At 33.1% G+C, this 13,234-nt stretch overlaps 1 protein-coding gene across 1 annotated transcript; it reads right to left on the bottom strand.

Moving 5' to 3' along the window:
* Positions 1-262: 262 nt before the first annotated feature.
* On the bottom strand, positions 263-12,262 carry LOC130808681 (uncharacterized). The gene is made up of 12 exons (XM_057674137.1): positions 12,072-12,262; positions 9,960-10,106; positions 9,674-9,856; positions 7,682-7,764; positions 7,379-7,577; positions 6,810-6,931; positions 4,687-4,753; positions 3,487-3,537; positions 2,205-2,257; positions 1,867-2,077; positions 911-1,081; positions 263-662 (listed from the first exon to the last, which is right to left on the bottom strand). Exons 1-12 carry the CDS (start codon positions 12,144-12,146, stop codon positions 588-590), a joined length of 1,437 nt encoding a protein of 478 aa, XP_057530120.1. The 5' UTR covers positions 12,147-12,262; the 3' UTR covers positions 263-587.
* Positions 12,263-13,234: the final 972 nt, after the last annotated feature.

The raw sequence follows: 13,234 nt of genomic DNA, 5'->3' as shown, positions 1-13,234 counted from the left end.
CCAAAATAGGTAGAAACTAGCTCAAATTGTCTAATACAAAACCATGATTCATAATCATCCATATAATGCTCAATTCAAACAAAGCCACATAATTAACGACCCAAATGCCTCTGTACACCCAAAAACTACACAAAATACCAAGCCCCAATACAGTGATATCTCGTCAATTTTGGGCAACAAATTAAAAGATGATTGGTTCTTTTAACAAACCATTTCTTCAAAAGTATGTGAAATCTTTTAGCGAGAAATAAGACATTCGAAATAAGAGAAAGTGAACTTTTACTAGTTCTTATGGGAGGCAAGTGCTCACAAATTGTTAGCCAAATATTGTACAAGCCTACAAGTAAGCTTAACAGATTTGGATAAAACTAGTGGTATAAATATACATTTAGACATCTTCAATAAGGTAAAGACTTAATTTTCCCAAGCCTTAGCCAAAGAAATAAAGTTCATGACAGCATTTCCTGAAGAAAAGGTTTAATAAGGAAACAGATCAACCTCATGTACAGTACTGTGCTCTTTTCTTCAAACTGCAGTTTGCTAAACTCAGCAGGACCCCATAACTATGCAAAAGAATTGTTTGGTATTCATTCTTCAGTGTTCCATAGTGTATCATCCTTGAAGGGCCCCGATTCGCGTAATACCTTCATCACCATCTTCATCTGTGAGGACAAAATAACAGTCATCAAATCCAGATCCGGGCTAAATGACAATAATAACCTGGATTACAATAATTGTTTAGGAGACTAGCCCGCCCCGTCTCAACATAAGGCAAATTGATGAAAAATAACCTTTGTCGGATACGAGGAGATGCTGTAGGTGGAAATAAATTATGCTGGAGTAACATTCATATTTTGGAAAAGTACATGAGCAACTCGATACGAGGAGATGCCCATGTCGGAGCAAATACCTGGTCTGCTTCTCGTTGTAGAAAATCTTGTATAGCTATCCGAAAAGCTTCATCGACGATGTAATGGCAGCTATAAGTTGGCACAGGAAGGTAACCCCGCTGAATTTTGTGCTCACCTTGAGCTCCTGCTTCTACTTTATCCAAATTTAATTCAATTGCAGCTTCTATTGCCTTTAGTACAAAAAAAAATATGGACAGAATGATTACACTTCAATGCTTTTTAAACAAGAACAAGAGATGTACAGCTCCAAAGCTTAGATTAAATAGACCCTCTATAGCTACTTGATCAAATCACTTGTATTTGATAAGCTTTACATAGCAAGACGCCAAGACCTGAATCGGTGCGCCAAGGTTCCCCTTAATATGCAAATTCAATTGTCCATATGAAAAGCAGTTTATTATATGATCATTATTCATAAATGCTCGCATCCCTCCATTTCCTTTCCCTTCCATTCGCTCCATTTTCTTCTATCCGAACATAGGAACAAAGTCACTACCTCCGATAATATAAGGCCGTATTCAACCATTATCAAAAATTGTAACTTGATTGTGAAATCATTTAATGACCTTAATTTTTACTTTGGACCTTTATCAACTGGCTTTGAAAAAATTAAAACAAACATATTCTTCAACATCAAATGCTCATTTTATTAGTTACTTGGATGCAATTAACGCTGGAAGGAGTACGGACCCTTTGAAATTTTTTGGCTCATTTTATAAAACCGATATATTATCAACATTTACAATAAAAATATAAGGTTCATTGGTTAAGAGTACAATTTTTAACAAGAGGTTGGGAGTTTGAACCTTGGCCCCACCTAGTTTTTTACTACCCAAGATCTGCCATTGCTTGGAATTGGACATCCCTGAGACCCTTGATTTAATGTCACAATACCAGAAGTAAATGATCAATGATCAGTAGGCATGCATCGCAAGACAAATCAATTTGAACAAACCTGGTAGTAACATGCTTCAAAATGCAAATTTGGATAGTAAGATTCTGGAAGACATCCCCATAGACGTCCATATAGGGTATCACCACCAATTAAATTGAGCGCCCCAGCAACCATTTCATCCTGTTCTTCAGCAATGACTAGAAGTACCTGATCTCCCATTTTTGATGCCATGTTGTGGAAAAAATCCCTTGTCAAGTAAGGAGTACCCCACCTATATGTCAAGACAATGGCTTTGCTCAGAGTCACTAATTCTGAGTAGTTTGTTAAACCTTGACCAACTCATGATAATCAAAACTATAAGCAATTCTTGTAGAAATATGCAAGGTTATGAACTCTACTTGATGTCAGTAGTATTCCTGTAGAATTCATAGAAGGTGTCCCAGTGCTTTGCCTGCCAAATGCAAAAGTTAAAAGATGCACGTCACCAAACAAGATCAACATTGGAAAAGAAGGATGCAAAATTTGTGAATCTTAGGTAATGCATGCATGTCAGAGTGTCAGACAAAACTTGAATTTTACAGCATCAGATCCGTGAGTTTTAAGCATACAACAAGAACAATGCCAAAGTCAGAATGCCAAAAGATGGTTTCAGCTACATTACAAAAAAGCTTAACTAATGAAATCATTTTACAACAATCCTTTTTATCATTCACTTCTATATAGTACTATAAGTTCGTGTAGACCCATTTCCTTCATATCCCATTTCTCCTTGCCATCCAAGTCATATTTGGTTTCCACAGCTTCTTGATAATCTTTGTAAGTTCGATTCCCCACTTCCCTTACAAAGGTACAAAATGAAAACATAGCTGGGAAGCCTTACCATTTATTGGCATTAAAAGCTGAAAACTATTCAAGAGCCATGAAGTAGAAAATTATTTAAAACATGCACGTTCTTAAAAATAATTCAGTACCTGCGATAAAAGGGCTCCTTAACATCCCGTTTAGAAGTATCTCTCAAATAAGGTTTCTCATTTCATGATAGAATCACAATCAAGAATGTCTAAACTAATTGTAAATTCAAAATCAGTTATAAAGCGGACATGATATAAAGAAACAACCTCATTTTAATTCCAATAATTTAAAGCTAAACAGAAACTGTGATACATGGGTTAAAAAGGTATTTTGGATATTTTACAATTAGTTAGTTATAGAGCTTATTAGTATAAATAAGGCAGAGGGAAATGGAAAATGTATCAGGATATTGTATTAGATTTTTAGGGTGAGTAATATACTCATTTTTGGGAGATTGCGAGCCTCTTGAATACTTGTGTTACTACAATTGTAATCTTGAATTACAACAATATACCTTCAACATTCTCACTCAAATTCTTTACTGCTTTGCTATTGTTTTCCTTGAATTTATATTCTGGAATGATGATGGATTCAGTCTATTACGGAAACATCTTCAGATTCTCTCCTTTTTTTTTTCCTCCAGAAAACATCATGACGAAAGCAACAAAAATCTTTCTCTGAATGTGACTCGGCAAAATAGACAGCAAAAGCAGCACATAAATATTATCCATGAAAGCAAAGAAAAGAAGTTTTAATTAATGTCAAGAGGGACTCTAAAGAAATAGTGAATTGAAACCATTGATACTTGCATATAACAAATGTGACTACCTTTATCTCATATCCACGAAGACGTTTCATATTCAAGTTTTGAGCAGAAATCTGCGACATAAAACATGTTTCAGAAGAATTGCAATCTTTACGATCATGCTTAGAAATATAGTTTAAATACTCGTCAACAGATTACTTTAAAAGATGAAATGTAGTAGTAGAATGATATACATGGAAGGAAAATAAATCTTCCTTGTAGCTATGAAAAAGAAAATAATAAAATGACAACTATAATATGATGAAAGACTAACAAAATTTTTTCCCTAAATAATGCTTTAACAGATCAAAATGATTGTAGACTAGAATAAGAGGAACTTAGGTTTTCATCTCAAAAAGTCAACATAAACCACACTGTTAGTGGTTCTATTGTTCAAGAACTACCAACAATATTAGTGTTTTCCCTATTTTAGTGAAATGATTGTAGACTAGAATAAGAAAAACCACTAACATTATTTTCTCTTGCTAGCGGTTTTTCAGGAAAAAGATGTAAGCGATTTTTCTAATTTTAACCCAAAATCAGTTTGCTAAAATAAGGATAACTACTAACATTGTTAGTGGTTCTTACGGCATAAAACCGCTAATAATGTTTTTGATTTTAACCAAAACCCTCGTCTTCACCAACATGAACTATAAACATCAAACGTACATTACTCCAATATTTTCAAAACATTATCAACTGATATTACACATTCAAGTAAACCAAAGACTCTGAGATGAACTCTTAATACTCAAAATAATGTCAACAGCCTGAATAAAAAAGGAGGGTGAGAGTTAAGTTAGTGACAACCAACTCAGTAAAACTTAGTCACTTCCCATGATAATGAACCAATAATCACTCAAAAATTTGTACTCAAAAGAAATTATAAAAGAACAATTCATAATAATCTAGTTGTGAGTCTCTCTTCTCTTTTCATAATTTATCACCCTACACTCTTTTCCTTTTACAATTATGAACAAATAGTTTATCTCAAGTAATTATATACTTCAATTGTTCCCTTAGCTTGAAATATTAAGTAATTATATACTAATTGCCTAGGTTGTCTCACAAACAAAATTCAACATTGAACCATAAATAGCATATAATAGCCCACAAGTGTAGGATAAATATTAGCCTACAGTTTAATAGATCGTATATTTACAAAACAAACAAGCGTGCTGGGAAAGAAAAAATATTAAGTACATCTATCATATAAAGCTGACCTTTTTTCGTTCTTGACGAATATTTTTCCTTTTACTTTGTTTCAAGTCCATCAAGAAGTCATCAAAACTGCGTCAAGGCACAATAAAACATGCATAAGCCCAAGATTTGGAAAGAAACAAATGCTAACAAATATATTTAGGTTACATTTACAATAGTTTTATTTTATTTTTTTTGTTGGAAAGAAACAAATGCCTAGCTTAGGATGCACATTTAAACCAAGGTGCAAAAGATGGCATATAAATATCAAATTTTGGATTTCTGCAAAATACCATCTCACATTCCAAGTAAATTTTCAAGCACGTCCCCCATGATCCTCATCCAAACACTAGCAAGAGGAGTAAAACCTAGTTTGCTGATTTTGAGGAGCAAGAAAATTTCCACTCAGTTCATACGAACATGCTTTTCCACTTATAATTACAATTGTAAAAGGGAAAAGGAAGTCAAATCCACTCACATGCCCTTTCTTAACGCTTGCTTAAATTTATAAGACCTTGTCCAAGATACCATATAATAGTATATAAATTAGATTCTTTATAATTTTTAATTAAGTTTCGTCATTGAGTTTGAGATAGTTCTTTATTTTTTCAGTGAGTTACATGGTTGTGACTGACTTGAAAGATGCACTTTATTCATGACACCCTCCTTCCATTTTGTTCCTTGATGAAAACCTTATTTCTTCAGTTTCCTTTTTGCAACCTAGAAGTTACAAACCTTATAAAAGGTTATTACTCTGTCCTACAGCCTAATAAAGGAACAATACATTTCCTCTCAACACTCACATCATTGTTGACGGCCTAATAAAAGAAGAATACCTTTTAGAGAGTCTCCAAATTTCCACATGTAAAAAATTATTTTGAGTGGGAAGACTTGGTTTTTTTAACTAAAGAATTCCCATTTCGTCCGTGAAAGACATCATATGTGAGTTCTTTAGTGATAATCCTTATTCTCCATTACTTATTTATAAAAATCATCTAAGGAATAACAATTTGATTTTAACTGGATTTAATGCTATCAAAACGCAATAGTTAGAATTTTCTAGCATCATATTCCATAAGTCATGACTAAACGATTCAACATTGTGGAGATTAAATTAACCAATTGTATATAATGTCCATTGGGAGTGACTTTAGTTGGAGCATGTTGTCTCTCCCTCTCCGAGATTGGGGTGTTTGGACTTTAGACTTAAGAAATGATAACAAGTTGCTTTCTCTACTCAAGGCTTGAGATTAGAGCCATGAAGGAAGAGAATAGAAAGCACAATTTGGGCAAAGGTTTCATATGCAAAGCTAAAAGGTGTAATAAATTTTTTGAGTAGTTTGTCTATTAATCTCTTTCAAGAGGGGGAATAATCATAGAACACTGGAACTCGACAATTGGAGGCACAATTCCACACATTTTATAATTGTTATCTTGACAAAGTTAAGGACTATTGATGAGATGCACTTCTATGAAGAGCCTTGAGTGTGATATGTACATAAGGCATTGGGTGAGGAGAATATGGTTCAAGGTACTACCGGTTCAGTAAATTTAAATACCTTTACGATAGGCCGATACGATACGATATGGCCTTGTTTTTGCACTATGAGACCTAGTGCGTGGAAAGGATAGTGGTTTTTGTTGGAAAATGAGTGATCTAATACTAATACGGATATAATTAGACAAGTACTCAAGAAATTGGCTTTTCACAACATTGAATTTATAAAAAATACGCAAATTCTTACCAATAAAGTTCTTTCGTTTACTAAACTAATATTCATACGAATATTTATGAACCTACCTTTCTTGTGGGTGTAGAAGTGTTGAAACGTGCGGGGGGATGCATAATTGCAAATAAGGCTCATTAGTGACATTGATCACACTTAACTATGGCCAAGAAGCTATAGACTCGAGCAGCGATGCACACAATGACATTTCTTTAATTCTCTATCTCGCTTCCATCATTCATCACACAAACCCCAATACAAATGAGGATAAGGGAAAAGAAAAACGAGCTTTTTACATTTGAAAATATTTCTCCATTAATGCACACATAATAGAAATCATTTAGCCAACACTAATGCATCCAAGGTCAAAATCAATATGTTATTGCGCCAATGAAATATTTATATCAAGCGCTACATACTTTTTGTAATTTTGATTCTTCCAATGATATTGCATGCCTATTCTTTGAAGGAAGCCTTTCTCTTTCATTCCTTGACACTGACTTTCAGTAGGAAATGTGACATGCAATGATGACACCTGATACTGGCAGAAGACAAATGGAACAATTTATATCCACATATAGCACATAAAATACTTCAATGCATTGGGTATTTGATATGTAACTAAGCCATGACTGCATCAGGAACATATTGTTTGTTTAATCGTCTACTTTGTATATCAAATATTCATAAATTTTTAGATGAGTTGACTAGTACTCATTATATAACCTTCAAGTTTATATCTCATCCTTAATCTAGTTTTAATAAATTTTACATAACTAATAAATACTTCAATTAGGTCCATACATTATTGACTAAAATCAACATCTAGAGAATATTCCGTGGCACATTTGCACTAGTAATCAAAGATATCAGCTTCACTTAAAAAATCACGAATATAAATGTGTGCATTGATACACATTTCCTCACAAGAACTCTCAAGATCGCACTTTTTTGCAAAGGTATAGAACATTGCAAAAGAAAAAGTTACCTTAATAGTCAGATCTTTTAGTGCAGATATCATTATATTGAAAACCTCATTCTTGCAATTTGTATCACGAAGCAAGATTCTTGGACCAGTAACTGGAGTAAATGGCACACAACTCTGTAACTTGGGATAATACCTCGAACCATAACTATAGTACGCACTGGCCCATGAATGATCAAAAACATATTCTCCATAGGAATGACTGTATGCTCATTTTGAGAACACAAGCCAAAGTGAGTGAATCAATTTAAAATTACTTGAGCAGCATGACAATGATCAGTCTGAACAGCTTCAGATATGAAGTACCTTTTAAGATATAAAGGAACCGCGCCAATGACATTGTCAAGTTCATCCTTTGCGATTATGTGCCTTGGTGCCCATCCTGTTTCCTGAAGGAATTGAGTCATGAGAACAAGAGGTAGATGATTAATGCTCTCTACATCAGAAACAAACATTTGCTTGGATGCTATAACTTGGAATGGATGAAAGGAGAAAGCCCACGAGGCTATAACACGCTAACATGTATACTGGAAATATTGAGTCAAATTACTTGGTAGAAACTGGCAAGTCCAATAACGTTATGAATCTTTCAGCTTTTTGGTTTTTTAGTTATAGTAAAGAGGATACAAAACAAAAATCATTGCTTCAAGCTATCATGAAGGTATCAACTAAATTGAGTGAAAAAACATCGAAGTGTCATATACAATCTACAATAGTCTACCAGAAAATGAATCTGATATTTTCACATGAGCAAGCTAGATACAAAAAATTGCCAAAAATGATATTCCATGCTTCAGCAAAACATTAATTCTTCATCTTCCTTTTTCAAGCTACAAGAACACTATTTGTGAATGAAGGTTGCAACAAACTCATTCCAAAGAAGGGATTTGAAGAGTTCCAAATTGAAGGAAAGTTAGAGAATGATAACAGATTCTAAGTTCGGTAGTCTACTGTTTGCGTGAGAGCTCACTAGACTGCAGATTTGTTTTGTTGGATTCCCAATCTGAGTGGAGCCCAGAAGAACCCTCTCTCACAAGTCTTTTGACTCTTACTGGTTGCTATCTTTTAGCCCTTAGCTTTACTAACTCCATGAAGTCATGAGCACTTGAGCAGAATAGTATAAATTAAACAGATTCTTCCCTGAGATAGACAGGTCAAAAGTGTTTGCAAGAAAATTTTTCACTGATTCAGAAAACAACTTTCAGTTTTTTTCTTTCACTGCTTCACATGCTATCAGAGATTCTTTTTCAAATGTTTCTTTAGCAGGTTCACATGCCTTTGGAGCTTTCTTCTTCCATACATCGATAGTAGGGAAGACCAAGGACAATGTTTTTCAAGAAAAATATTTTTAAAAATAAACAATTTTTTTAATAAAAAACTTTACTAAAAAGAAGTCACTCTTAACATGTCACCAGACCATCTCAACTTTCACCTCAAAATTAGTATCATCAAAAAAATGACTTAACAAAAGCTTTACGGCCAAATCCTTGATGGTTTATTTTCTTACCAGGAATATGATTTATCTAAGGTGAGCAAAACACTCCATAAGAATGCACTTCAAAACAATTACGAAATTTGAGCACCTTACCTTTAGACTAACCTAAGGACTTGATAAGATGCAAGCCTACTAAATGACTCACATGTGCTTACTTAGCGAGATGAAGGAACCTCCTTGCTTCACTCCTAACCTCTCCACAATGCATTGACAAAAACTTATAGCAGTTTGGGTCATTTGAATAGGTTTTAATTTTTAAGGCTTTGACTATCAACATAAAGGGCATGTGACCTCATTTTTTCCACCTTTTGCATCTTTATATAAAAGGGAATGACGAAAAGGGAAGGGGAGACAAAGAAAGGTGAAAATAACCTCCTAGTAGTTAGTACACCTTATTCGCAAATGGTATACACTCCATTTGTTCTTCATCTCATTTCTCTCTCCATAATTTATTTTCCTCGACAATTATCATCTACAATCACACAAATTAATCATTTAGGAGAACTCTTCAAGATGAGAAGGTCTAAGAAAGAGGAAGTTGGTATCACTAAAGAAGATGGTAGTCACAATTTTGCCCCAAGTTAGACAAGACAAAAACAAGACATTGAATAATGAAAGAAGCAAACCCCAAGACCCAGAGGCCTGTGTTCCTTTCACAAGGTTTCATTCATAACAGCCGCTCCTACTAACAAGCAATAGAAATTTCGTAGCATTGAAGCAGTGACTGACAAGTTCTAAGCAACAGAGCAGTCACGACTCACAACTAAATTAAAATTACAAGTACTTCAGAGACACTACCAGACCTTTGTAGAACAGCGAGACTCCTCTAAGCTTGAAAGAAAACCATGAGAAAGAAACGGATTTAACTTATCAGGTCCATTTGTATCTATTGCACATGCATCCCATTCTTCTGATGAAACCTCAGAGATTGACGGAACAACTGAAAGTGAAACTTTCTTGGGTAACAATGAGTCGGTTTGAGTACGCTGTTAGCAGAAACAGAAATAAAACGCTTTTCAGCGACCATATTTATTAGTTTAAACATGCAAAACCTCAAATAACTTATATATAGACCAAAACATGAGACACCTCTGAGCCTGACCCTGTTAAAGAGAATTCGCCCAGTGAAAGATGAGTATCAGATGGCTCCACCGCCTTCTTTGATCCCCAAAACAGTGCATTAATTCTTGATCTGCATCTATAGTTCAGAGCAATATGCTGCATTTGTATTCTCTCCTACATTTGCATAGAACAGAATCACACAACATTGAATATCTATGCTGACAAGAGCCTTGGTAAAAATGTAGTGATGCAACAAGCAATATTAAGGAGTCAGGAAACCAATATTACCATTTCAAGTGAATATGAAAACGTTAGCTAAGTTGTATAACTAAAAGGAATAGTATGGTTGAAATTCATCCAAAATAGTAGTCTTAGCTTCCAATCCGGGTTCCAAAGTTCCATAATATAACTATGCACCATATTACTTTTTACAATAACCAGTCTAACCTTCATTAAAGCTTCTTCTGATTTACGATTACTGGAGACAAAGATCTTGAACAAGGAAAAGGATAATAGTATGGCAACACAATGGTCCGAACCAATAATTAGTATACAAAGTGATGGTGCTACTTAGGGCATTTCTACATTAATAATACATAGGGAACGAGCAAGGAAACAGATACACCTAAACTTTGACTGGAGTCCAATACATGTGCAAAGTACAGGACTATTTTCCTCTTTACTCTATTCTTATGTCATAAAGTTTATATAAATAGCTTATTTTACTCATTGCCAAGTTGTTATTTAGAAAATAGTAGCACATTTCGAAAGAAATACAATAACTTATCAAAAAAAAAACATTTTAGTTTGTACATAAGCAGAAAAAAGGTCAAACATTAAAGCAAACCATTACAACCCTTCCCCCTCAAAATAAAGGAAAAAAAGAGGAAGTATCCTTATGCAATGAATTATGCAACACAAAAACAGAAGCTAGACAGCAAATGAGATAAATCCTTGTTTATCATGTTAGAAATATATCTTTAACAGTAGCATTGTTTTTCAGAGACCAAATGATCTTCAAACAGTAAGACACTAGTAATCAGATTAAAAAGGTCCCACCTCCTACATACCTATTCTGCGAGTTATAATGAATTGAAGACACACATTTTCATTAACCAGAGGTCTGAAATAAAGATCATGATCAAATATCAGTGTTGTTGCATCTTCCATCAAAGTTGTTTCCTTTCTACAGTTGTTTTCTTTTGCAAAATATAATTAAATTTGCATTTGTCCTAAGGTAAATACCCTCCCCACTAATATCTTCAAAGATTTTGACAACTATGAGAATCTGGGTTGGCCTAGTCGTTGAAGACTTTCCTGTTTCATCATCGTCACAAGGGTTTGATTTTCATCACCTACGGAAGGAACAATTCACCTCTTCCTTGTGCGGCATTCTCCATCCATACCCAGGGTTTAGGGTTAGGGTTGATCACAAAAAAAAAAAAGATAATGACACATACATTGAGATTTTCCCTAAGCCCCAAGCACAACAAGATTCGTATGGGATGCGGTTTTTTCGGGGTACACAAAGAAATGCAAAGGCACTAATCATGAGTGCAACAGCTAAACGTTCAAACCAAGTAAGGTAGTTGATAATTTTGTGATTGTTCTATTATCCATTCCATAAGTCACTATTTTAATTATTACTAAAATTTCAACATTTTCAAATGTTGGTTCAAATTTTCAATAGCTTAGAAACAATTTGAATTCACAAATAGAATTCTTATCATCATCATAACATCAAATTAACAAAAGCTACGACAACAAGATTTTAGCCCATACATCAGTTGCACTTTCTTCAATGAAAAAAATCAAATAATGTTTCCACTTTTTACCAAAACAAAACATTAATTCATGTAGATTTTTAAACCCAATTTGTTCATCAAACTAGAAAATTCATGAAAAAACTGATTTCGAAAACAAAATTACACATATGATGGTAAACAATGACTTTACAACGATAATTAACTTATGTGCGTAGAAATTTCCAGGGTTTTTCAAACAAATAAATGGCTCTATATTACTTAGATTATAAAATCAAAGAAGAAGATAGTAATCAAATTCAATGGTCGAAAGAGCACATTACAAGAAAAGAATGGATAACTTGATGAGCAAAGAGAAAATGATGAATTGGCTTACGCAGAAAGGAGGAATTCGACCAAGAAACTTGGAACGATTAAGGTCAGGTGGGCAGTAGCAGCATACTATTGCCATGATTGCCTGAAGCAGTTCCTCAGTCCCGCCTAATAGGATAGGAGTGGAGTAGTAGATTTGTAGTGACGACTGACGAGTATATTTTGAGCTTCATGTTCATAGCCAATGTGGCTCTGTTTGTACCACTTAAATTCATTTTTTTCTGGACTATAATATATTCTTTTGTCAATAAAAAATATTATATTTTTTATATTATATTTTTTTTACTATGATTAAGATAGAGAACTCCTAGGTTAAGAAAGAAAATAAATATTTTGTTGGTGGGATCAATCGAATCCTTTTTGTAAGAGTCAAAGAAAAAATGCTCAAACAAATTGTTATAAAGTTCAGAAATTAAGAATTTACGAAAAGATAAAAGACAATAAATAAACAAAATAGGAATAATGTGAAAATTTGTAGATTATCTTTAGCAAAAGAAATATGTGTATTTTTTGTGTTTCTATTATAAGTTTGTTTCATCGTCTTTTCTTATAAAGTTTTTTTTTTTACCATTCACATTTTAAATTTTGGGTGTAGTATAATTTTACACATATTTTTTATATGATTAATGCAACTGGTAATTTAACATATTTTTTTATCCTAATAAAATTAATATTCTTCAATTTATATACAAAATTTCATTTATTTGTTATCATATATATTATATTCATTCTATTATATTAATTACACAAAATTTTTATGTATTTTTTATCATTTAAACTTCTTTTATATATTATTAATTGTATAATTAAAAGTCAAGCATGAAACTAGAAGTTAGTAGTTTTCAATTAGCACTATTGAAGAAAGTTTGTGCAATACTTTATCGTAAGCTCAAAGTGAAGTACTTCTATATAACATAGAATAAAATGCGGCCTCCTAACCTTCAAGCACTAAGTTTTCATCTTCTTTTTTATCTCTATTGAATGCAATACTTTAATTATTAATATTTTTAATTATATAAAATACAAAATTAATAATAATAAAAAAAAAACTACATTAAAATCAACAAAATAAAATAACTATATTAAAATTAATTGATGTGTAATACTTAAAAAGCAAATGCGAATGTAATACTGAAGGAGAGAAGAATAGCTAGGATTATATCTCAC

The sequence above is a fragment of the Amaranthus tricolor genome, chromosome 3 (genome assembly GCF_026212465.1).
Source record: "Amaranthus tricolor cultivar Red isolate AtriRed21 chromosome 3, ASM2621246v1, whole genome shotgun sequence".
In the NCBI taxonomy this organism is placed as follows: domain Eukaryota; kingdom Viridiplantae; phylum Streptophyta; class Magnoliopsida; order Caryophyllales; family Amaranthaceae; genus Amaranthus; species Amaranthus tricolor.
This window is presented reverse-complemented; position numbering and strand designations above follow the sequence as displayed.

Excerpts from the sequence above, each read along its gene's own strand:
- LOC130808681 (XM_057674137.1), bottom strand. The coding sequence starts at position 12,146 with ATGGCAATAGTATGCTGCTACTGCCCACCTGACCTTAATCGTTCCAAG. Across the intron at positions 7,578-7,681 it reads GTTCCTTTATATCTTAAAAG|TCATTCCTATGGAGAATATG; the intron begins GTACTTCATATC and ends ATGAGCATACAG. Across the intron at positions 3,538-4,686 it reads TTCGTCAAGAACGAAAAAAG|ATTTCTGCTCAAAACTTGAA; the intron begins GTCAGCTTTATA and ends TTTATGTCGCAG.